Raw genomic sequence first — 25,407 nt, 5'->3', positions numbered from 1 at the left:
TATTTCTCTATATTCATTCCAAATTTTGACCAATTCATTCCATAATGAGGTTAAAAGAGTTTCTTTGTATTCTTACAATTCTTTCTTGTACATATGATTAAACTTAAGGTAAGCCTTCAAGATGACTTATTTGTCACTTCTTGACACACAATCATAATATTCAACAAAAATGTGGAATTTTACCATACAAAGATAATAATATACAATACTTGGGTCTAAAGGGTTCTCACTGAGACTAACTTCATTAGAATCTAAATCCATTACCTCTTTGTCTTTCTTATTTACTTTGACCCTAAAATACTTGTTCTCTTCTTCTAAAGAGTCATTGGTGGATTCATTACCTAAATCAATGTCATATTGTACATTAAAGAAATTTATCTTTCTAGATATAAGAGTAGCAGTATGATTATTTTTTCTCTTCATAAAAGAAGTTTCTTTATTACCATTAACACTACAGGGAAGATATGTAAAAGTAACCCTAGGGGTATTAATAGTTTTTCTCTTTATAGCTCTTTGAAGGAGCTTATCTTGATCTTCCTTTGTCTTTTTGATTTCATCTCTTATTTTTTAATTTATTGCTTCTACTTTCTTTTTTTCCTTCTTGTTAGAGTGAACACCATAATTCACTAATGTTTTTTATTATGTTGTACTAAATCTCTACTTTAAGGTATTTGGAGGGCTTTTCAACAATATACTAGCATATATTTCAACTTCTTCTTTGGTTATCTCATAATCAATTGAAGGTAATCATTATTTTCTTAGAACCACAACCTGCACGATGCATTTATCAATGGTAACTAAAAATGTAATATCCTCCTTATACTTATGAATCATGGATGGAAGGACTTTATCCCTTTGATTCATGTTTTTTTAGAGCACCAAAAAGAATGTGTTAAATTCATCTTTTAGAGACTTTTCCTTATTTATCCTATCGAGTACCCTCTCGTAAATTTATTATGCAATAATTTTTTTTGTGACCCAAAGAACATCTCTTCTAGTAGGAATTTGATTTGAAAAGAACAACAATAAACAAGTTGACAAAGTTCCATAATGAAATGAAAAATTATTTGTAATGGACTTGAAGCTTTCAAGAAATTGATCCTTTAATAGAGTGCAAAGGTCATAGTCTATGTTGTTCACTATAATATTTGTGAAATAAATGGTTTTTGTAGATAAAATGTTGATTTGATTTGTGGGATACACCTTGTAGCCAATGAATTCTACAGTATATCTCGCCATAGGATTTTTGATAGTGTTGGTTTTGAGTTATTGTCCTTCAGATGATGTACTTATAAGTACAATAGCCTCATCCCATTCACTTTTTTTTTTTGACACTTCTCCTTTTTCATACAGATAGACAACCCATCTGATTAGATCCTTCAAAATTATATGACTCTCATTCTCTAGCCAATAGGAAACATATTGAATTCTCATGGGCTTTTTCACCCATTCTTCATATTAGAAACTAGGATACAAATTAAAGACATTCAACCTTTTATTAGCCAAAATTCCAAACTTGGGTTTCACATTTTAATTATCCATACTTAGCTCACTTTTCTATAACATGATAGTTTTGTATGTGTCAAACTCCTTTTTCTACATCTAAGGTGAATTCATACATCCTTAGATGGAGCCACTCTATAGGGAATGTGTGAAAAACAACTGCTCATATCATTCCTTGTGGGAATGTTAGGACACAACTTGAATACAGGATGAGGTTCCTATGACTCATAAATGAGGGTAGGAACCAAATTGCTTGCACTTCTACTTGCAATATTTTTCACAAGGAATGTCTCATGCACCATTAAAGTAACTATAGATAAATATTTATACTAATATCTTTAATCACAAGAAAGTCTAATTTACAATGTAAGAAATAAATGATGCAGTGAATCTTAGTATATAATAATTTCCATTCCTTGAAAATTGCAGTAATAAATACATCTAGTGTTGTTATGTAACCATGTTTGTACTTTTTTATTCTTTCTAACATGACATTAATAGTCCCATTTCTAATATGATAACTATTTTTTGACTATATCCACATGTTTTTCCTTTTATCATATTCATATTGTGAGAGATAAGTGTAGCTAGTGTATACCCTTTTTTGAAAACCATGGGGCTATTCTAATTTTTAGTACTGACTAAGGTTCTAGTGTCAGTACTACGAACATCCTTCTATACATTAATATTCTTCATCTCATCTATGACTTTCTCTTTGTTAATAATCCTTGTTGGTTTAGTTTTCTATTCTCTACATATATGTAATTCTTTGCAATCAGAAATGAGTCCAATTTTTTTTTATAATTATAGCATCGATTACTAGGTTTTCCTTGTCTTTACCTACACTTGATATCTTTGTAACCATATAGAAAGCATGTAAAGCAATATTCAATTAGTGTATTAACATTTTCATTGGATTTTATGCATTCACTAGCTTTGTGATCAAAGGTATTGCAATCCCAACTACAACTTCAAGGGAAGTTGAATATGATTCATATTATATCTATAAAATCAAAAAAATATCTTGTAAATTATATTTTCTATAAAAGAGTCCAAACAAAATCTTTTCAATCAACAAAGAAGATAAGTTCTAATAGGGTTCTCCTTCTTAGTCATTGTTTTTTAATACATCTTTTCTTTATTTAAAGGAATGATGGGACACATGTTATATGGTTGTTAGAGAGTAAACAAGGTTATATGTGCAAATTTATAATCAATCAAAGAAGATAAAAAGTAGTATATGTTAATTAATTATATAGAGTCACCATTCTATAGAAGCAAATTCTTCACAATAATAGGAATTTTAATAGAAGTGGTAAATTGCATTCTTACGGAAGCATGTTACTTGTGTATGATATTTTAAGGACTTGTATGATATTTTAAATTATTTGCACAAGGTACACTTATGATATTTTTCTCTAGAATGCATAGTAAACTATTTTGTAATACATAGTTCCTACAACCATTATTGTGCAGTTTCCTATAACCATTACTATGCACTTATATTTATTTCCAACATTGCTACATTTTCTATTTTGCAATGATACAGTAGCTTAGATAATTTCATAGTGCATATACATTTTATATTGTTTCAAGTATAAATCATCGGGTTGATAATTTAAATGATCATCTTTGTAAAAAACATAACTACTCATTCTAGATGTTCAATTCTTGAGTTGTGTTTTGAAACCAAGCTACTGATATAATTGGGAAGCCAAAAATTTTTGTACCATTTTCATAGATGAGCCAAGATATGAGAGTCTCTAATTTCTATGCAAATATTTGTCTTCTTTGTAGAATCTTAGTTTCTATTCAAATAATTTAGAATTGTAAAATTTACAAAAGTACCACAAGAACTAGCAAAATATGGATTTTAGATCCATGAAGAATAAGATCAAAGAGCCAATATTATTTGTATCATCTTTGGAAATAAATAAAGACATGTTCTCTAGCATTATAGAGGAACTTTATTTACATATTGATGAAAAATTGTTGATTTATGAGGACACAGATGAGGACAACCTTGTTTTCAAAATGAAAAAATCAACATGCACAAGGTTGTTGCTCAAAATGAATGTGATGTGAAATAAGAACTCTTACTTTAAGAAGGGAGCTAGAATAAAGTGGAAATATGTTCTCCTTTGCGAAAAAATAAAGAAGACATTGAATAATACCAATTTTGGGATGATTTAGAGGAGTTTCACATAAGCTTAGATGTTAAACTAACATATTTTGTGGAGGAAAACTATGAACATCATGAAGATGGTGAAAAAATATTTTTACTTTCATCAAATCAGTCACACAAATTGGTCTTTAAAATTCAAGTAGAGGATAAATAAGTAGCTCATCTGCACAAAGCCAACAAGGAGGGTTTTGTTCTTTTATGAGGGTTTCTTATTAGAAATCTCTTTCATATGAAGGCAAATAAATCATCAAAAGCTATGTTTGTAGAAAAAGTAAGAAGTTACAATAAAAAATAAAACTTAATATGCAATTAGAGTAAAAGGAGAAATGTTTTGACTTACTTATGCACTTCAATATAACAATATACATTGTTAACATGAAGTAATAAGTGATTTAGTTAATATATCTCCAAAATTATTGTTGTTCATTAATTTTTTATTGATGTTACGAGTATTTTAAATTGCTCATAAACTTGTGAAGCATTGAAAGTTGTTTAGAAGAGGAATAAACGTCAAAGAATCAATTAATGGTTTTTTTAAGGAGTATTTTTTTATGGTTAGTGTAGGTTAGGGTAGGTTTTCCATTGAATATGTGTTGTTACTCAATGTCTTAGAGTTAGTAGTTGTCTAGTTTACTTTGCTTCCTAGTTCTTCTTATCTTAATGACTCTTTTGGAAGAGTTCACATATATTTGGTTGCTCACATTTCAAATAATTTTCCCAAGGGTATGAGTAAGTCAAGTGTCTAATTCTAGATGAGATTCTTTGCATATATTTTCAAAAATTTCTATTGAGTAATTGAGTTGTCATCTCTATTCAACGATGGTGTCTAGTTGGTCTAATCATATTTTGTTTCATAGTAAATAGAAATCTAAAGTTGTATGAAAATTCATTGTATGGATAGAACTTTTACTACATGTTTCTTGTTGTAACTATTATCTACAACCACTATTTCTTGATATTAATAGTTAGTCTTGGAGTCTTTATTGTCTAATTTAGCAGTTAGTCTTGTGACCACTACTATGTGACTGTACACTCATTTGGAAATAACTACTATGTGATTTGAAAGAAGACTTGAAACAAGTAAAATGACATCTATAATTGATTCTATTAAATATGCAACACTCATAGAGGGATCTAAATACTCAACAAGGACTTGTACTTTCAACTATTTACGAAATTTGAAGCTTCTCACCATAACACAAATGGTACTACATTTATGAGTTCTATTTGTTCATAATATTTATCATTTTTAGTAATTCATTATGTATGCATAGAATTTCATCTATTAATTATAATTATTGTAATTATATACTTGATAAGTAATTTTCTTTTCTATCTTCATACATACATTGTCATTTGAGAATAAATAGCCTTTAGTTGGGGGGAACACATGTATACCTAGTTTTATTATCATAGACTGTAGGAGGATCATCTTGCATACATATTTTATATTATATCATATATTTGTGGTGATTGATTCAAAAAAAGGAATTATAAAATGAAGAGAAATAAAAATGGAATGTCTTATGAAGGGATAATAAAGGGCAAAAAGTATGGCAGTATGAGTGTTGGAGATACCAAAAAGTTGTCATAAGAACTTTTAGGGACACAATCAATAGAGAAGAAGAAAATAAATCATAGCCATGTAAAATGAAATAATTTTTTCTAATATTAAGATGCATGTATGACATGTACTATGAAGGATTGATGTTGTGAGATAATTTCACGCTAATAATTTTTATGTCTAACTAATGCTTATCCCATGCTTGAGGACAAGTAGGATTTCAACTGGGGGGATGATGAGCTTATAAATTGTCATATTTATACTCATTTATTATAAATTTGATCCATTATTGCAATATATTTCATACAAATTAACTTGATTTATGAAGCATTAACTATGATTAACGATTTATTGATTAAAATATGTATGTATAACTAGTTATTCTAAATTATGATGATTTATTGTAATAAATAGTTATTATGAAATAATAAATATCTTGATATGATTTAAAATTTTCTTGTAATATATTTGAGTGAGTCATCTAGTTGGAAAGAAGGAGAAGCAAGTTGACACTTGTCAATATTCAACAATTGTTAGAAATGCACAAAAAATAAAAAGTTAATTTTAGTAAAATGGACACATTTTACTCAATTCGTAACGAAATTGATATTTTCTTAATGATTTGGAAAGATAAAAAGAAGGCGCACAAACCCTTTTGAACATGTGCGTTAGTCATAATAAATAATTAGAGGCACTAATTATAAGTTGAATTAGCAAAATGTGGTAAGTTTAAAGGCAACATAACCCCAATTTTAGTAAAATAGTTGTATCTTCCACATTCCTTAATGAAATATAGATTTTTAAAATGATATAGAAATATGATATAGAGGATCATAACCTGGTATATCATAACCTGGTAAAATCATTTGAGATGACTCTCAATAATAAAGGAGTGTCTTGCAGTTGAAGCAGACTACAAAAAGAGGAACAAAAAATCAACAAACTTAGTCAAATTTCTTCTATTGATTGAAATCCAAGTTACAACTTCAAAGTAGGTTGGATATGATTCGTATTATATTTATAAAGACCAAAAAATCACTATAAAATCATATTTTCCATAAAAGAGTCCAAACAAACTCTTTTTTCCAATCAACCAAGAAGACAGGTCATAATAGGACCCTCTTTATTTGTCATTATTTTTTAATAATTCTCTTGCCTATTTAAAAAAATGATAGGAAACATATTATATGGTTGCTAGAGATTAAATAAGTGAGTAAAGAAAAATGGGTAATAAGTGGTAGATGTTAATTAGTTATAGAGAGCCATCATTCTACATTAGTAAATTTGTCACATTAGTAGTAATTTTAACAAAAGTAGTAGATTACATTCTTATGGAAGCATGTTACTTGTGTATGATGTTTTAATGAACTATGTTAGAGTTTAAATTATCTAATAAAGGGCCACTAATGATAGTTTTCTCTTTTAGTACTTATAGAATTAGAATACACAACAAATTATTGTGTAATGCACAATTCCAACAATCATTACTATGCAGATAGTCTCATTTCTAGCATTGGTACATTTTCTATTTTCAAAACTATAGAATATCTTCATAATTCATATACTTTGTAGAAATAACTCAATTGTACACCCTCATGATGATAGTTTAAATTATCCTTCTCTATATAAAATATATATACTCATTCTAGATGTCTAATCCTTGAGTTGTGTTTTAAAGCTAAGCTATTCATCTAATTGGGAAACCAACACATCAAACAATGTGTAACCAACAAACATATGTCATCTAATCCAAAGATATGAAAGGAATACCATGTAGATCAAGAGACCTTTCTAATTAACATTGATCATATTGCAAGTGCTACACTAGCCATTAGATGTTGATAATAATGAACATTAATACATAACCACTGTAGTCGATACTGATATAGACAACGAATGATATGTTGATGTTGACTATGGACATCAATGAAAACAACACAATTGAGAGTGTTATTGAGAGGGTTGATAACATCAATCTCTTTTTTGTTTATTAGTATTCTGCATGTTATTCCTATCCATCAGACCCTTCATGTTATGATGCAAGAGCATCTCGGGTTGTCTTTATATCCTACTCATCTTTGTTCATTCTTCTTGTTGGAGCTGAGTGCTAGTGGTTTCCAAGTTGTTGTTGTTGTCGAGTTGTTTAGTGTTGGTTGAGTTACTATAGCTATCTAGTATTGGCTGAGCTATTCAGTGTTGATCAAGTGTTCCTTTGTGTGTCGAGTGCACCTAATATTTACTACTAATGCTCAGTTCTTTCTTTGATTGAGTTTGTCTATGCTTGGTTCTTACTTTGAGCCAAGTTATGCAATTAATTTAGATCATGAATTTAATGATCAGATCTTGTCTTGGGATGTATGAAGACTATTTTAAGGTTGACCTTTCTATTATGTAATGATCTAGAATCTTTTGTAAGCCATTTTGGCAAGTATAAATAAGGGTGTTTAGGTTTAGGTTAGGATTACTTAGAGAGTTGAGAGAAGATGTTCCTACAATAGCAAATTTGAAGCTAGATTATGAATTTAAAAGTTGTATTTTATTGCCCATAATCTAGAAGGCCTTATAGCTAGGCATGTATGCAATTAATTTTATGGATTAATAAATAAATTTTAAGTTCCTTCTCTCCTTGGTGTTGTTCTTTGTGTTGTTTTCTTATGTTGCATTACTCAACAAGGTGATTGGATAGTTAGGCTTGCCTTTGGCCCTAGCTCTTTAGTCCCTCCTTGCATCACGAGGTATCAGAGCTTGAGGTTTTTCCTTGTGGATATTGGATCATGTAGAACCCTAAGTTGGATTTGGTTGTAGAGTGGAAGATCTACAAATTTGACCTAGCTGAGGGTTACGATCTTGTAGGAACCTATTTGTAAAGATGGTTCAAGGTAGAGGATATGCAGACACTTCTATTATGGACATGTTGAGACAAATTGAAGCCAGATTAGATGTTGTGGAGAGAGCCCAAAGGAGAGGAGTGCATCTTGATGATGTGAGCGATGATGAAGCAATAGCACCAAACCTTAATATGGAACCTAAGGAAGATCAAGATGAGGAATATTGTTGAGAGTATTTTCCTAAGGCACATTCAAATCATGTTGTGAAAGTTGTTACTTATGATGGAAAATTGGACACCAATGCTATATTGGATTGGATCTATGATATGGAAAATTTCTTTGAGTTTGAAGGCACTCCTAATAATAGGAAGGTGAAGATTGCAGTCATTGGGTTGAAAGGTCACAACTCACCATGGTTGAAGGATTTGCAAATTGATAGAAAGAGAAGATGACAAAAGAGAAGATCAGGACCTTCAAGGTAAAGAAGAAGTTCCTTCCTACTGATTACCAAGTTAGTTGGTTGAGAAAGATGCAAAACTTGAATCAAAAGGGCATGACTATGAAAGAGTATACTAAGGAATTCTACAGATTGGACATTAGATCTTGACATGTAGATGATGAGGTTGAGAAAGTTGCAAGGAATCTAAATGGATTAAGATCTGGAATTCAAGATGAGATAAGTTTTGTGAAATTGGAAAGTGTGGAAGAAGTATATCAATATGCCTTGAAAGTTAAGGAGATCTTGACAAAGAGGTAGAGGTAGTAGATTCCAAAGAGGTAGAGGTATATCTTATGGAGAAGGTGGTAGATCAGATAATTCTGTGCAAAATAAGGGAAAATCTAAGTGGAAAAATGACAACAAAGAAAAGATTGAATAGAAAGGTGGTAATTCTTACCAAGGAAGAGGTAATTCTTATTCTAGAGTGGTTTTTGTGGTAATTTTTTTAGATGTGGAAAAGAAAGGCATAGATCCTTTAAGAATAGATATTCTGGTGGTAATAAACAAGGTAATAAAAAATAATATCTTGAGGGTTCACCAAGTGGACCCGAGGTTGGAGAAAAATTGATGGTAAGGATAACTTTTTGTAATAAGGGAATTGATGAGGAACCTATCCTAAGGAGAAGTCTTTTCAAGACCATCTGTAAGATGGCTAGAAAATGTTACAAAGTGATTATTCACAGTGGAAGTTGAACAAATTTAGCATTAGAGGAGATGGTTATAAAGTTTCAATTGCATACGTTGAGACACCCTAAACCCTATCATGTTTTTTGGATCAAGGATGAACATAAGCTACTAGTAAGTGAACAATGTATGGTGAAGTTCATGATTGGAAATTACTTTGATGAAGGTCTGTGTGATGTTATGCCTATGTATTGTTGTCATATTACATTGGGTAGACCTTGGCAATATGATAGATATGTTATGCATGATGGAATATTGAATCAGTAGACTCTTTAGGTGAATGGAAGAAAGAAAGTATTGTTTCCTTTGATTGAAAGTCTAAATAAGGTTAATTATACTACTATTTGAGTTTGTGTGGTCAATGGAAAACAATTTTGAAGGGGGGTGAAGAAGAACCAGTGTTTTGTTGTAATTCCTAAGGGATCGAATTGTCGTAGTAGCAACCGAGTGTCAGTAAAAAGTGATGATCAAGTGACAAAAGCTAATGGAGGCCAAGTGATAGAAAAAGCTAACAATGTTAGCTGAATGCTAGCAGAAATTGAAAGGTTGTTGAATAAGTACAAGGAGATTATTGCTAAAGATATACTTGATGATTTATTGCCATTAAGAAGTATAAGTAATTGCATGGACTTGATTCATGGAGCTATTTTACCAAAAAAAACACCATATAGATTGACACCTATAGAAAATTATCAGAGAAATTTTGAGTTAGTGTGTTATACCTATTGTATTAGCACCTAAGAAGAATGGAGAATGGATGATGTATATTGATTCTAGAGCTATTAACAAGATCACAGTAAAATATAGGTTTCCTATATCGAGGATGGATAATATAATGGACTATTTGAGTGGAGAAAAGTATTTTACCAAGATTGATCTAAATAGTCGTTATCATCATATCAGAATCAAAGAAGGTGATGAATGGAAGACTGCTTTTAAGACAAAATATGGTTTGTATGAATAGTTGGTTATGCCTTTTGGTTTGACTAATGCACCTAGTATTTTCATGAGGTTGATGAATGAAGTTCTCAATATATTCTTGGGTAAGTTTTTGATTTTTGATTTGGATGATATTTTGGTATTCAGTAAGACTAAGGAAGAGCATCTTGAGCATGTTAGACACATATTGAAGAGATTGAAAGAGGAGAAGTTATTGATTAATTTGAAAAAGTGTTCATGTATGCAAGAGGAGATTGTATATTTGGGATTTTTTGTTTCAGTTGATGGTTTGAGAATGGATCCTAAGAAGGTTAAAGAAATTTTGGGATAGTCTAAACCCAAGAATGTGGGTGAGTTAAGATCATTTCATGGTTTGGCTAGTTTCTATAGAAATTTTATAAATACTTTTAGTTATGTTTTGCATGATATGACTGAGACAATTAAAGGAGATAAAAATGATTTTAAATGGACACATGAGGATGATAAGAGTTTTGAGAGTTTGAAACAAAAGGTTGATGAGTTACCTGTGTTGTCTTTACCTAATTTCAATAAGGTATCTCAAATTGAATGTGATGCAAGTGGTAGTGCAATATGAGTTTTGTTGAGTCAAGAAGGTAAACTTTTTTATTTCTTCAGTGAGAAGTTGAATGATGCTAAAAGGAATTATTTTGTGTATGATCAAGAGTTGAATGCTATTGTTCAAGCCTTGAAGAAGTGGAGACATTATTTGATTCCTAAGGAGTTTGTGTTGTATATTGATCATAAAGCTTTACATTATTTGGGAAGTCAACATAAGTTGAATCAAAGACATATGAAGTGGGTTGTGTACTTGCAGAGTTTCACATTTGTGATAAAGCATAAAAGTGGAGTTACTAACTGAGTTGTTGATGCATTGTGCAAATGGCATTCTTTCTTGACCCAGATGAAGGTTGAAGTTATTGGTTTTGATTAAATGAAGGAATTGTATGATACTAACCCTAATTTTTCCAAGGCATGGAGAGAGTAGATATCACCAAATCCATAAGATTAAATAAAAAATTTTGATGAGTATTTCATTCAAGAAGGTATGTTGTTCAAAGACATTCAGTTGTGTATACCAAAAAGCTCTATGAGAGTTAATTTGATTAAAGAAAAATATTGTGGTGGTTTGGTTGGACATTTTGGAATTGATAAGGCATTGAGTTTTCTTAAGGACAAGTATAATTGGCCACAAATGTATAAGGATGTTCAAAATTTTGTAAGAAGTTGCATAATTTGTCAAGTTGCAAAAGAAGTAAGAATACTAGATTGTATACGCCTATGTTTGTTCCTGAGAAACATTGGAGTGACATTAGTATGGATTTTTTTCTTGGATTACCTAAGACAACAAGAGGGTATGATTCCATATTTTTTTGTTGTAGACAGATTTTCTAAGGTGGCACATTCCATACCATGTAATAAGACATCAGATGTTGTGCATGTTGTTGAAATTTTCTTCAACGAGATTGATAGATTGCATGGATTACCAAAAAGTGTTATTTTTGATAGAGACAGTAAGTTTGTTGGTTATTTTTGGAGGATTTTGTGGAAGAATATGGGTACTAAGTTGAGATTTACTTCTACATTCCATCCACAAACTGATCAATAGATAGAGGTTGTAAATAGAATCTTGCGTAATTTGTTGAGATGTTTAGTTGGAGCTAAGTTGAGTAATTGGGATATGGTATTGGCACAAGTTGAGTTTGCATATAATAATTTTGTATATATGAGTATAGGAAAAAAAATCTTTTGAGGTTGTTACTAGAATGCAACCTAGAGGAGTATTAGATTTGAGGGATGCTGTTGGTGTAGAGAAGAGAAGTGATGAAGGGGAATAATTTGCTAGTTTTATGAATTCTCTACATGAGGAAGTGAAGTTGAGGTTGGAAAAATGTAATAAGAAGTATAAGGAGAATGCTGATAAGTGTAGGAGACATCATATTTTTGAAGTTGGTGAGGAGGTGATGGTTCATTGGAAGAGAGGCATGATTTCCTATTGGAACATTTAGTAAGTTGAAAATGAACAAGTTTGGACCTGTAAGATCTTGAAGAAGTTTGATAGTGGTAATGCTTATGAAGTTGAGTTACATAATGAAATGGATATATCTCCTATATTCAATGGTTTTGATTTGTATGAGATAATGAATTTATTGTACCTAATGATTATCCTAAGAGCCAGATTGAAGAGGTTGAACAGATATTAGATCAGTGAGTTAGTAAAAGGATGAGAGGAAAGGATTACCTTGAATATTTGGTAAAATGGAAAAATAGACCTATTGAAGATGTATCATGGATTTCTCAATTTGAGTTGAATTCACCTCACGTTGTGACATCTCAATGATTTAGGAGAATCATTTCTTTCAACCCAAGTTGTCTAATGCATGAGCATCCTAGATTGTCCTTCTATCTTGCTCATCTTTGTTCATTCTTCTTATTGGAGCTGAGTGCTAGTAGTTTCCAAGTTGTTGTTGTTGTCAAGTTGTTAAGTGTTGGCCAAGTTACTATAGCTATCTAGTATTGGTTGAGCTATCCAGTGTTGACCAAGTGTTTCTTCATGTGTCGAGTGAGCATGATATTTACTGATGCTCAGATCCTTCTTTGACTGAGTTTTTCTATGATTTTTTCTTAGTTTGAGATGACTTATGCAATTAATTTGGATCACGAATTTAATAATAGGATTTTGTCTTGGGATGTGTGTAGACCTTTTTATTATGTAATGATCTAGAGTCTTTTGTAAGTTGTTCAGGCAAGTATAAATAAGGGTGTTTAGGTTTAGGTTAGGACTACTTAGAGAGTTGAGAGCAAATGTTCCTGGACTAGAGAATTTGAAGCTAGATTGTGGATTTTGAAGTTGTATTTTGTTGGTCCTAACCTATAAGGCCTAATAGTTGGGCATGTATGCAAATAATTAGATGAATTAATAAATCACTTCAAAGTTTCTTCTATCCTTGATGTTGTTCTCTATGTTTTTTCTTCTATTGTGATACTCAAAAAGGTGATTGGATAGTTAGGTGTGCCTTTGGCAATGGTCAATATCCACAATCATGAATGGTCTTATAGTTAACTATGAAAGATGAAAGGTCAGATCATGTAGCCATTTTTTTTTCCAGATTTGAATTGGGGAAACAAAAGGATTTCTCAATATTTTAAAAATTGATTTGGGGAATCAAAGAGAGGTATTCGAGGAATGGAATATGACCGCTTTAATTTTAGATTAGGAAATGAAAGGAGTTTTTAGTATTTTTAAATTTGATTTGGGGAAATGAAAGGAAATGGTATTTTATAGGTAGTTGTGTCATTGAAGGCCTATAACCAAATGTTTTATTTATTAAAAAATACATATTTTCTATCACAATTTTTTTTGGGGATTTGTAAACATTCAAGATGTTAAAGATAACAAATTTATATATTTTAAGGCTGAATTAAAATTTTGAAAAAATATATTTTATTATTACATGTGATGGTGTTTTAATTTTGGTTAGTTTATCATTTATGATTTATATGTATGTTAACTAATTTTGAAACTTTCCACATAGTAATTAAATATAAACATGATGAGTGAATACAACCACATTTTATGATTTCATCTAATTAAACAATATAAACATAACGGATGATGAGTGAATACAATCAAGTTTTATGATTTCATATAATTTAACAATTTAATTGATCACCTTTTGAATTTTTTTATTGATTTTAATAGAATTATTTCTAAAATCAAATTTGACCATAATGCACCCAGTCGTAAGAGGTCAAATACCCAAATATTTGATCATTTTCTTGCATTAAAGAGGCATGGAGTGCAATGGTGTCATGCGAATAAGGGCCAAGAAGTTGCTTAGCATTGAAGAACAAACCTTGATAGTATTCCATGGTTGCAAGAAGATGATTCGCGCCACTAGAGAAAAATCGTAGGGAAGGATAATATGACATGTTAACTACCCACAAAAAGTAAAAAGTTGACCTGTGGGAGGTGGGGAGAATCTACTTTCCTCGAAAAAAATTCTAGTCATCTATGCAGATTATCCCTTCGAAATGAATGGCCCAGATGCCCCAAGAATCTCCCTAACTAAGAGATTAAGACACAACTGTCAATGTAGGTGAACTTTATTTCCAATGGATGGTTGAGATGCAGTGAGGAGATCCCAAAGATGCTATCAAATCCAATGGTTGTCACATCTTCACAAAAGGCCAAGGTAGTGATGTGAAAACATGAGATTGTTAGATCAAAGGATCTTACCAAAGAGGGAAGTAGATAGCTTGAAAGGTGGGACCCTCCACCATGTGGCACAATTTTGGGCTTTAGACCCTCACAAAAACATTGTAGCATGAAGAAATTCTAGAATGAAGATATGTGGTAGCATCTTACACTTTCGGGAGGATGTTGAGATGGTACGCAAAAACATGAGAGACATCGACTCTGCAAGCCAGTTAGCTAGGGAGAAGGGGCAGGCAAACACAAAATTTTATCTACCAATAAATGCAATGTTAACCCACATCAAAGAAAAATCCCATTGAAGATCTCTTAGATCGGTTATCAGTGATGGGCTAAATGGAGGCAAAAATGGCCAATAGTGAAAAAGAATTAAAATAAGGTAATACTTAAGCCCCTCTCTCCTCTTGCACTACTGAGATTGAGAACCATGGAAGCAACATCAACAAGTTTTGAGCCATCATTGAAAAAGAGTGTTGTAAGGATTACAAAACCTAGTGAAGGTTTTAGTGCCACAAGTATAGTAAAGAGAAAATTGCTAGCCACTAAAGGTCAGGCAAAGAGAAGAAAAGTGATAATACAAGAAGATGTTGAAGAAGAAGATGTAGAGAGAACTTAATTTGATGAACTGGGTCACTAACGAGTCAGTATGCATATAAAGCCTAATACTATTGATGAGGTATATGATAACATTATAAACTCTGTAGGCTTATCAGGTTTCAAATTTATAAAGTATGGAACATTAAGTGCTGCTAATAAGACAAAGGTAGAAGAAGTCATATTAGAGATGATGGCTAAGTTCAAATTAATACCTATAGAGATATGAAGAAAGGTTCCTACTAAATTATATAATATAATTGATGCCAAGTGGTAACATGCAACAATAATTGAAAAGAAAATAAGAGAATGGACATTAGCTAGAATAATGCCTAAACTAAAAGCTAAGCAAATGACAATATTTTTGGAGAAATATAGGAATAGATTTGTTCCTAAATATAGAGCATTCATGATATTGAAAAATAAATTTGAGGATGTTGTACATTGAAATGAATTACTATGGAAGAGTATTTTCAGACTAACTACATAAGATACTAACATGGATGGGAAAGGTAACAGAGGAGTACAAGAGAGTGAAAAGAATGAAGTAAATATTGAAGATATACCAAGTGATGAGGAAGACACAGGTGTGTTGAGCCTAGGGGAATAGGGTAATGTATCCCTTATTTATTCCATGAAACCTAACACTCCTATGATGCAACAAATAAAGGATTATCCCAAAGTAGAAGAGACCCAAGCTCCAGTTATCAATCCTCTTACTCAGAGTTCAACAAGTACTGAGGAACCAAAAAGGACAAGCAAACAACTAAAGCTTTAGATGAGAAGACCAAGAAAGACAAAGAATTAGACATAGATCAGTCTACTACATGTCAACAAGGACCACAAGTCTCAGGACCTCTAGAAGAGGGAAACAAAGAGACAGAACAAAAGGAAAAGGAGAAGGAAAAAGAAGAAGATACGAATGCAATCTCATAGACAAAGCTGAGTGTGCAAGTTAGCACTCCAACCCTAGTAATTCCAGATTCCACATCTGAACAACAAGTGAAAAACCCTATAGATTAAACCACACCAAGTGCTACTATTATTGTCTCTAGCACTGATCCACAACTTAGACCAAGTGGTGAAACCCCTTCAACCAATGTAGCCCTAGTTATGTCAAGTGACAACACTTTCAAGAAGGGAAAAGGGAAGAAGAAGAAGAAGATCTATTCTCTAGGTAAAGATATTACCTTGGATGAAACTATTGAATTTCTTGATTGGGATTTGAAGAATCTCATGTTTGAACAAACTGTAATCTTGCAAGACATTTTAGCAAGAAAGAAATGACAAGAGGAGATGAGAAGGGAGCAAAAAAAAAGTTAAGTGTTGCATGATATCAAAGTTATATTTGTTGATGCTTTTGATATCCAAAATATTGATGAACATACCCCTATTATCTCTTAGTTAGTGCAAATTCTTGAAAAATTCAACACTGAGGATATAGAAGCAAATAGAAAATTAATGGCATGGCTGGAGAAAAAGTTTGAGAAGAAAGTGCTGGAAAAAGTTTCTAGTGTGATTTCTTTAAGGAAGGTTGAACTGTTAGTCTATCAACACTTGTACAAAATCTATCAACACTAGTACAAAATCTGGAAAAACTTGTAAATAAAATATAAGATCTGTACAATATTCTTTGGGATGTGCCCAAATTTACCAATGAATTTCAAGCCAACATTCACAAGATTCGGGCTGATTTAAAATCGTATGGAAATTATATCTCTCAATCATCTAGATCAAGTTCAATGCACTATAATAGATTATTATTTGCACAAGGCAAGTTGACAAAGCTACATACAATAGATAGCAAAATGAAGGCCAAGCTTATCTCCATACGATCGATGTTGATACCTCACTTGGAGGTCATGCAATGAGAGTTTACTTCAACAAAGGATCTAGCTCAAAAAGATCCTATCCTTTCTATTGTTGATAGCTTAATTGACTTAGTTTCCAATTTGGAGATCAAGATACAAGATTTAGAATTAGTAAGAACCATATGGGATCATGCTCTTGCCATGATCATCCAAACTCATAAGCCATTCATTGGCAAATATGATTTGATTCCATCCTCCCAACCCCAACTGTAGACATAAGTGGAAAAATCAAGGGGGATAAGAAAGAAAATACATAGTTCAAGGCAGATAATGAAGGATACTTAAAAATTATACAATAAGAGATGCAAAGTTCAGATGAATAATAGAAGAACAGAAGTCTAAAAAAAGGTATCACAAGAAACATCATACTATTCGAGTCATGTAACATATGTATTGTATATATGAGTATGTTGTAAAATAAAATCTTTGTAAGTCCTATAAGGACTAAGTCATAGGCATAGAGGGAGTACTATCATTTTTGAATTGTACTATAACGATGTAATCATGACAAAGTATTTTTTCCACTAATGTCAAAGGGGGAGATTGTTGATCTCTCTAAGTTTTGTTGTCTCTTAGTGTCAAACACTTAGTCATATTATGAAAAACAAAGTTGGTTGGTCATCATTATGACCGAGTCACTCTATATAGGTTGTGTCTTGTATTTGTAAAAACTTGTAAATAATATTGTATATATCGAGCTCTATATGAGCCAAGCAAGTCTTTGGTTGCCAAGTATTCCTATATAAGCCGAGTTCAATAAATGTCAAGTAAACTAAGAATATAGATGTCAAGTTATACAAAAGGAGCCAAGTTAATTGAGGTCGAGTTCAGTAGGAAGAATAGTTATGACTGAGTATCAGAGACAATATGTGACAAGTAACATAGTATGTACAAAAATGTCTGAAACAATACAAACTTTGAGGTAAACCATTTTGAGCTAACATATAAACAACATTTAATAATCATATAGTTATCCATAGTGGATGTTATGCATTTTGACATGGATCACCTATCCCTATGAAGGAGGAACAACCAATCAAATGAAGAGGCAAAAATGGAGAAATACAGATCATTGATTTTATTCTAGAAGACTCTATAGGTTTCTTTATAAGGGCATATCCAAACCCTATTTTATATAGTGTGTAAGAAGAGAAAGGAAGTGAAGTATCGTGTGAAGGAGTTAAGTTTTGGAAACTTCAAGAAAAATTTGTGAAGTAACATAGTTTAGTGACCTAGTGAAGTAGTGAAGAGTAGAGTAAAGATAATCAGATAGGAGATCAGATCAGAGATTGGAAAGAGGAGATCTATAATGACCATTGTAAGTGCAGATCGAAGGATCATGAAAAATATCTTAACATAGTGATCCTAATAGGCCTATGTAAATCTCTTAATAGAGTCCTTACTTAATTGTAAGTGTTAAATCCTTTAATCAAGGTAGATCTAACAGTCTTTATAAATCACTTAATAGGGTAGACCCCTCATAGGATAGATAATCAAAAGTGATCAAACTTGTAGTCCTAACAAGCTAAATTTATTACTACAGTAGTGAATATTTGTGGGTGTCATCCCCACCCTAGTCTTACCTTCACCTTTGAGGATTTTTGGGTAACCAAAATCTTTGTGTTATGTGTTTACATTTTCATGATGATGGATGAGATACATAGTTAGATCTATTGCAAATTTAAAGTTATAAGTTATGCATAATCTAGATATGAGATGGATATTGTGGTGAACACATTCAGATTGTTTTGAAGGTTAAAAGTCTTAGTGATTCTAATTCACCCCCTCTCAGTATCTTAGTTTCCCAATAAACTTCCAACATCTACATGTTAGTTTTTTTAATCGAGTGAAAATATTAATAAAATTAATGGGTTATGGGGGTTTGGGAAATCACATTAATCAAGATAACAAGGATGTATTGTTGGATTACTCGAAGAGAAGAAGTTCTATGCACTAGGATAGTCTTTGACTCAAGGGAATGATCCCAACACTATAGGACATAACATATCCTCTTGGAGTACTCTGGGATAAGACATTTTGTGCCATAGGATGATCTTTGACACAAAGGAAGGATCCCAACACTGTAGGAATGTATGATGACACTCACCTAGATGTGGTTGAACCCCTAACTCTTCTTTTTCCTTTGGTTGCCCATTTTCTTTGTGAGTTCATTTTGGGCATTATGCTTTTTGGGGGCCTTATGTTACCTATGTACTTTGATTTTGGGGTATAAGCCTTAGATTACCTTAGGACCTATGTGGATCATGGTCTTATCTCCTAGCTAGGGAAAGTGGACTATTGATGGCTCCATGTGGTTGGGTGATAAAATATTTTTGAGGTCCTGTTCCATATGTAATATTATAATAGAAAATCTTGAATAAAGTACAAGTTCATATGTATATGTATCATGAATTTAAAAGATGTGTAAAAAGGGTAGAGGGCATCTCTAGGAAGAATGAAGGGATATATGAACATATTGTACTATTTCAAAAAGATCAATGAAGTAATAATGAGGTCATGGCATTGTATATTCCCTTGTGTTTAGATGATGAAAATGATAATATGTGTGATGAATAAAATAATCATGTACTCTTTATAATGTTGTCAAATTAATGATCAAAGTAATTAGTAAATAGAATATGACTTAGTAAGTATGCACAGTTAATGGTTTGAATTTATTTAATGTATCTTTATTGAATATTAAGTAGGTGCATTGATTTATAAAGCTTAAGACATTAGCTCCTAGTTTGGAAATGAAGGTAATTTGGAATTAATAAAGAAACATTGAGGAAGGACTATCTAAGTGTTTGTTATCACATCCTAACTTCTAGAAGAATAGGTGTGGAATAACTTGATCATATGTGGCTAAGTCCTATATGAGATCTAAGACTCAAAAGTGATAGAAAGAAATACATATAGGGATGAACACTAAATTGAGTAAGAGAGCATAAGTAGACATAAACTAATAGGTGACTTAAATTAAGGAAATGTTAGAGAAAGTTAAATGAGAAACAATTACGAAATACTTGTTGAGTTGGATGAGTAAACATAACACTTGCATTTGAAAATTAAGAAATGTGTTTAAGGATAATGTTAGGCAACCCATTAGGACTATTACATCTATGATTAAGTAAATTTAGCAACCAATAAGTGTTCAATTTTGTTTTATTGACCAAACATAGTAGCTTTCAGCCTTGTCCTTTTGGGTTCCTTGGCGAGGCATTACATGTCAATCAAAGGTATCTATTGACATCCTTCATGAAGATGTCGATCGATTAGGTCACAAAAATGTCCTCTTACAAGTTGCCTATCACCTTGCCACACTTCACAAAGGCATTAACCAAGGACATTATTATTTTTAATACATTTCCATCAAGGTAGACCGTCTCTCATCAATGGAATTGACCTAATAGATATTACATGTGACCTTTGGAAACCCTCAAATGCACAATCCACAACAAACAAAAAACCAAAAAAATGTCTACTCTTGTGTTTTCCAAAAATTGCTCATAGAAGTAATCAAACCAACAACAAATTCTAGAATGACTCTAATACCATGTAAGATTTGCCAATATCTTTGAATATAATACTAACATCTGATCAAACTATGTAAAATGTACAAACATAGACTCCTACATATGAAATAGAAAATAAGAAAAACAAAATAACAAAATACACAAAAGTAGACAAACCAACATACACATAACAAAGAGAGAAGAAACTTCTCCCCTTACTAATAGAGAAGACTTAAAAGTCAGTTCCTACCAAAAGGAAGAAAGTAGTAACAAGTTAACTTCCTAAAATCTTATAAGCGGAAGTCTAACTCTATTAGGACACTTAAATTTAATGTAATGAGAACAGCAAATATAAGAAAGAAATTTCCACCATGAATAATAGAAATTTGAAAAGACTTAAAAGTCGATTTTTATACTATTAAAAGTGAGTGGTGGCAAGTAAACTTCCTCAAATCAGAAGAGAAGTGGCGAACCAACTCTCACTTAAACACCTAACCTGAACTTAATGCAATAATAATAGATATCCATTAAATCGCAACAAATAATTTAATACACAGTGATGAAAAAAAGTCTAACCTTATATTAAAATTCTGCGATCAATTAGTTGATTTGTCATTTTCCATTGCCCTTTATTCTGATGAAAAGTCAAAAACTCAAAGGTTTCCAATGCAGCCCTGCCATTTATGCCATTATGCTGTTGCTAAGTGCGTGCGATCCCAGGGAAAACATTGGAATAAGACGATTTGAACTTTTGCCAGATCTCTTTTCTTTTTGTAGAATGTCTCAGTTGCCTTCCATAATGATTGACTATTAAAAGACTATATGGTTTCAACTTCACCCAGATGGGAATCATAACATCATTTTCTACAACCATTCAGAGCGTTATTACGGATTAACCCCGTGTTTGGAACGTTCCGCTTAATAGTCTTGTGTCAGATCTTCTTACCCGAACTAAACGCAAGAAGGAAATACGTGACTATCTCTTATGCCAACAATTGTATGGACGCCAAGAAAGCATGGAACATGTGGGTGTTCCGCTGAATTTCTGTTAGAGTGGTTTCAGAGAGTGATGAGTTCTTTTTCTGCTGTTCAGCAATTGGGTTTAATGGCTGTTTTGATTATGTAATTGGGTTTAATGGCGTTTTGAGATCATGCATTTGGGTGTAATGGCGATTTTGAGATTGTTATGCTGAATAATGGGGCCATGAACAGGTAAGAACTCTTCAATGGACTAGTAAGAACTTTTCAAGGTAGGTTTATCACTTGAAGTACAGTTGGAAGCTGTCATGGAAGCTGGCTAGATGCTAGCCCTGTTCTTGTTTCAATGACTTGCAAAACAATGAAGAACTCAGTTGCATCTTCAATGGATTTGAGGTCTGCAGAGCTGTATCAGGAGGTTTTTGGTCTCTTGTCATCACTATGGAGGAGTCCAATATACATGGTTTATTTGGTTTACTTTGGACCTCGATTGGTTAGATTGGTAATGTTCTTCTGCCCCCTGTTTGTTTCTACTTGTTTGCTAATGTTGATAGTCTTTAGCGTGGGTCCTCAACTGGAGAGAATTAGGATAGAGGGTTACTTACAGTGGCTTAGATTCAGAGAAGCAAGTTTGAGATATGATCAAGGGTTTAATGTCATATCAACGGTGAAATGGCCTCTTTGGGTTGATTTGTTTAGAGGACAGCATGGGGTTTCCCAAGAATTCATTTTGTTGTCAGAAAACCCATCAATGATGATTAAGTTTGCAGGGGAAGGACTCAAAGTTGAGGGGTTTGTCACTTCAATGGTAGAGGGGAAAACTATGGATCGAAGCCAGAGTGTTATTCTGAGAAGAATGGGAGAAGTGATGGAGAAATTGGTTGCTGAGCTAGGTGGTGAGATCGAGTCTGATATCTTGAATGCATTAGAAGTCATTATAGAAGCACTCATTCAAACAACTCAAAGTCCATATGAAGAAGAAAGAATTAATTCAAGCATTTCAGCACTTAGAACAACAAATGACAAAGAATCATCTGACAAGTCTGTGGAAGAAGCCAAGGCCTTGGAAAATCTCCCACAAAAATTGGTTGATCTTAATGGCAGAAATGTGGACATTCAAGGTGAATTTCCATTACTTGAGATAAAGAACATAGAGAGGCTAACTCATGCTTCAGGACACTTTACCAATAAAAATGTTCCTCAGAGGATAGATCTAGAGGCCTGTGAAAATGAGGTTGATGCAAGCACTTTTCATGGTGATGCATTTGAGAGCTCTGTGGTGGCTCCAGAGTCCTTCCATAAAGAATCATGCATTGCAAAGCTTACAGACATTTCACAAGTTTCAGGGCAAGAAAGTGAAATCTTCTTAAGTAGCAATCAAACTAACCCATCTGAGACTGAAAAAGGTCTCCCTAGTCTTAAAAATTGTGTTTTTAAGTCTTGTAGGATCTTTCCTGTAGATAACTCTGGCGAGGAGCTCCTTGCCATGGATAGACTATGGGAACAGGATGATTGTCGTAGAGGTATGTCAGCATTTGAGCAAACCCTTGCAAGCAAGAAACAAAAAGATTGGAAGAGGAGCCTTGCTTGTAAGCTCCATGAAGAGAAGCAAGATCAGTGGAGGGGAACACTTGTGGGCAAGTTTTGTGAAGAACGCTCAAGCATATTTCAAAGCCAGATTTCAACTTCAGTGAAGATTCCTGAAAGCCAGAGCTATACGGATTTTTTTGGTTCGAAGTCTACAAGCACTTCTTCAGATAGTCCCGCTTTCACCTCCACTGAAAGCCCCTTGATTGCTGAAGACATGGATCTCTTGTGGGAAGAGTATAATGATGTGAAGAACTATGAGCCAGAATCTGAAATCAATGGCCTCACCAAGAGCCTTGCGAAGCTTCGAAGCCTTAGAGGAAGTGTTGATTCTGATACAGATGAGGGTCCAGAAACTCCCAAGCTTTGTTGTCTAAAAGCCTTCAGATTCTCCCCGGGGAAGATTCCTTTAAGAAAACCTAATTTGGTAAAATTTTCCAAGGCTCTGAAGAATTTTGGTTTCATCCAACATATTCGGGGACCGAGACAGCATTCAAACTAGAAGCTTTTGGAAATCCCCTGTTGGTAAGTAGTAGTAACAGCAGCTACCATGTTTTTGATGAACAATAAAATTGTTAGTTTATGACTCTCAGATCTGTAAATAATTCTCTATAAGAAACATGGTTTGGCAATTCTTTTTCCATGTCAAATAGTGATCTTGATTTTTATCAATTCATCATGTGATGTTTTCTTCTCATGCCTGCAGCAGATTTAAGGACCCATTCCCAAATTGACTGTTTGAGTGTAAATTGAAGATTGATTCTGGATTTGATTGTCTTTTTGGTTTTCACATCAAAGTTTTAGATCGTTGTTTCTGGATTTGATTATGTTTTAGGTTTTTGCATCAAAGTTTTAAATCATTGTTTCTGGATTTGATTGCGTTTCAGGTTTTCACATCAAAGTTTTATTTTATTGTTTCTGAATTTGATTTTGTTTTAGGTTTTTCCATCAAAGTTTTAGATCATTGTTTCTGAATTTGATTGTGTTTTTGGTTTTTGCATCGAAATTTTAAATCATTGTTTTTGGAGTTGATTGTATTTTAGGCATTTGCATCAAAGTTTTGGATCATACTTTATGATGAGCGTAGTTCCAATTTGTGATCATTTATTTTCTTCTAGTACATAAGAAGCTTCTCCCATACTGATGTTTTTAAAGCTCTGATTACTGTGACTAGCTGTACTTAGTTTAGTTTTATTTAGTTTGATACACCTTATTTTGGATTTGATTATCAAATGCCTTTCTTATTAACATTTTGGATCACCCTACACTTAACTTTCAATGTTAGGAAAGTAATTGCCTATAAATTTTCTCGTGTTGCAGCTGACATCTTCAATGTTTTTTTCTGGGAGACTAGGACTACTAATCATGATGTTGATAACACTGATATGTGTTTTTAATGTTTCTGGGTTTGATTGTGTATCAAATTTTTGCATCAATTTTTCAGATCACACTCCGTGATCCATCCTCAGGATGATAGAGAGTAGATAACACTAATAGTAGAGATAGTAGATCACACTGACATGTTTCCAAATTATTGATTTGTGTTTATGCTATTGAAACAGATCAGGATCAGTTCACTGACAGTCAAACTGATAAAGAGCTTTTGGAAATCCATACAGATCCAAACAAATGCAATACTTTTTTTGGGGGCTGTTTTACAGACCCTTTATGTATTGTCTTCTATAATATATCACTCCTTCCAGCTAACTTTTCTCCATTGTATAAGCTAACTTTTGGAGCTGATTCCTCTTCAAAATATCCATGTAATGCTATTCCTCAAGTTAGCTCAATATGGATATAGTTATACAGATCTGTTATGCTTTGAATCTCAAAAAGTTCATCTATTAGCAAGATCTGAAAAATACTTGATCTTGTGTGCAAATTTCAGTCCAACCATATATGGTAACACACTTTGAACATTTTTTTCTTAATGTATTTGACATAAACATGCTCAACTCTTTTCTCTTACAAATGTTTGGTCTTATGTTTCATTTTCAGCCATTCTTCCTTGTCTGTTTTGACAGAAGTATGCTTAGTTACATTTTTACAAAGGAATACTTGATCTTGTGCGCCAAAATTCAGCAAGTCAACCATATTTGGTAACTTGCTCCGAGCATTTTCTCTTATGTATTTTGACATAAACCACATTATCTCTTTCCTTTTAAGAAATGTCTGCTCTTGTGTATGAATCTCAACCATTTTTTGGGTATGTTCTCACATAAATATGCTCTAACTCTTTTCTTTCGACAAGTACTTAGTCTTCTGTGCAAATGTCAAAGAGTTCACCATATTTTGTAACACACTTCAAACATTTCCTCTTAATGTATTTTGCTATAAAGATGTTAAAACTCTTTTCCTTGTAGAAATGTTCGATCTTGTGTTTGAATTTTAGACATTTTCTCCTCTATGTTTTGACATAAAATCCT

At 32.5% G+C, this 25,407-nt stretch overlaps 1 protein-coding gene across 1 annotated transcript; it reads left to right on the top strand.

Moving 5' to 3' along the window:
* Nucleotides 1-21,022: 21,022 nt before the first annotated feature.
* On the top strand, nt 21,023-24,953 carry LOC149534702 (uncharacterized). Its single transcript, XM_089805058.1, has 2 exons — nt 21,023-23,506; nt 24,544-24,953. The coding sequence occupies exon 1, from the start codon at nt 21,741-21,743 to the stop codon at nt 23,481-23,483; it is 1,743 nt and encodes a 580-aa protein (XP_089661184.1). The 5' UTR covers nt 21,023-21,740; the 3' UTR covers nt 23,484-23,506; nt 24,544-24,953.
* The last annotated feature ends 454 nt before the right edge of the window (nt 24,954-25,407 follow it).

Source organism: Cupressus sempervirens, chromosome 10 (genome assembly GCF_028749045.1).
Source record: "Cupressus sempervirens isolate cs-2001-9-10 chromosome 10, ASM2874904v1, whole genome shotgun sequence".
In the NCBI taxonomy this organism is placed as follows: domain Eukaryota; kingdom Viridiplantae; phylum Streptophyta; class Pinopsida; order Cupressales; family Cupressaceae; genus Cupressus; species Cupressus sempervirens.
This window is presented reverse-complemented; position numbering and strand designations above follow the sequence as displayed.

What these genes read in the sequence shown, in the direction of transcription:
- LOC149534702 (XM_089805058.1), top strand. Translation starts at nt 21,741, where the DNA reads ATGACTTGCAAAACAATGAAGAACTCAGTTGCATCTTCAATGGATTTG.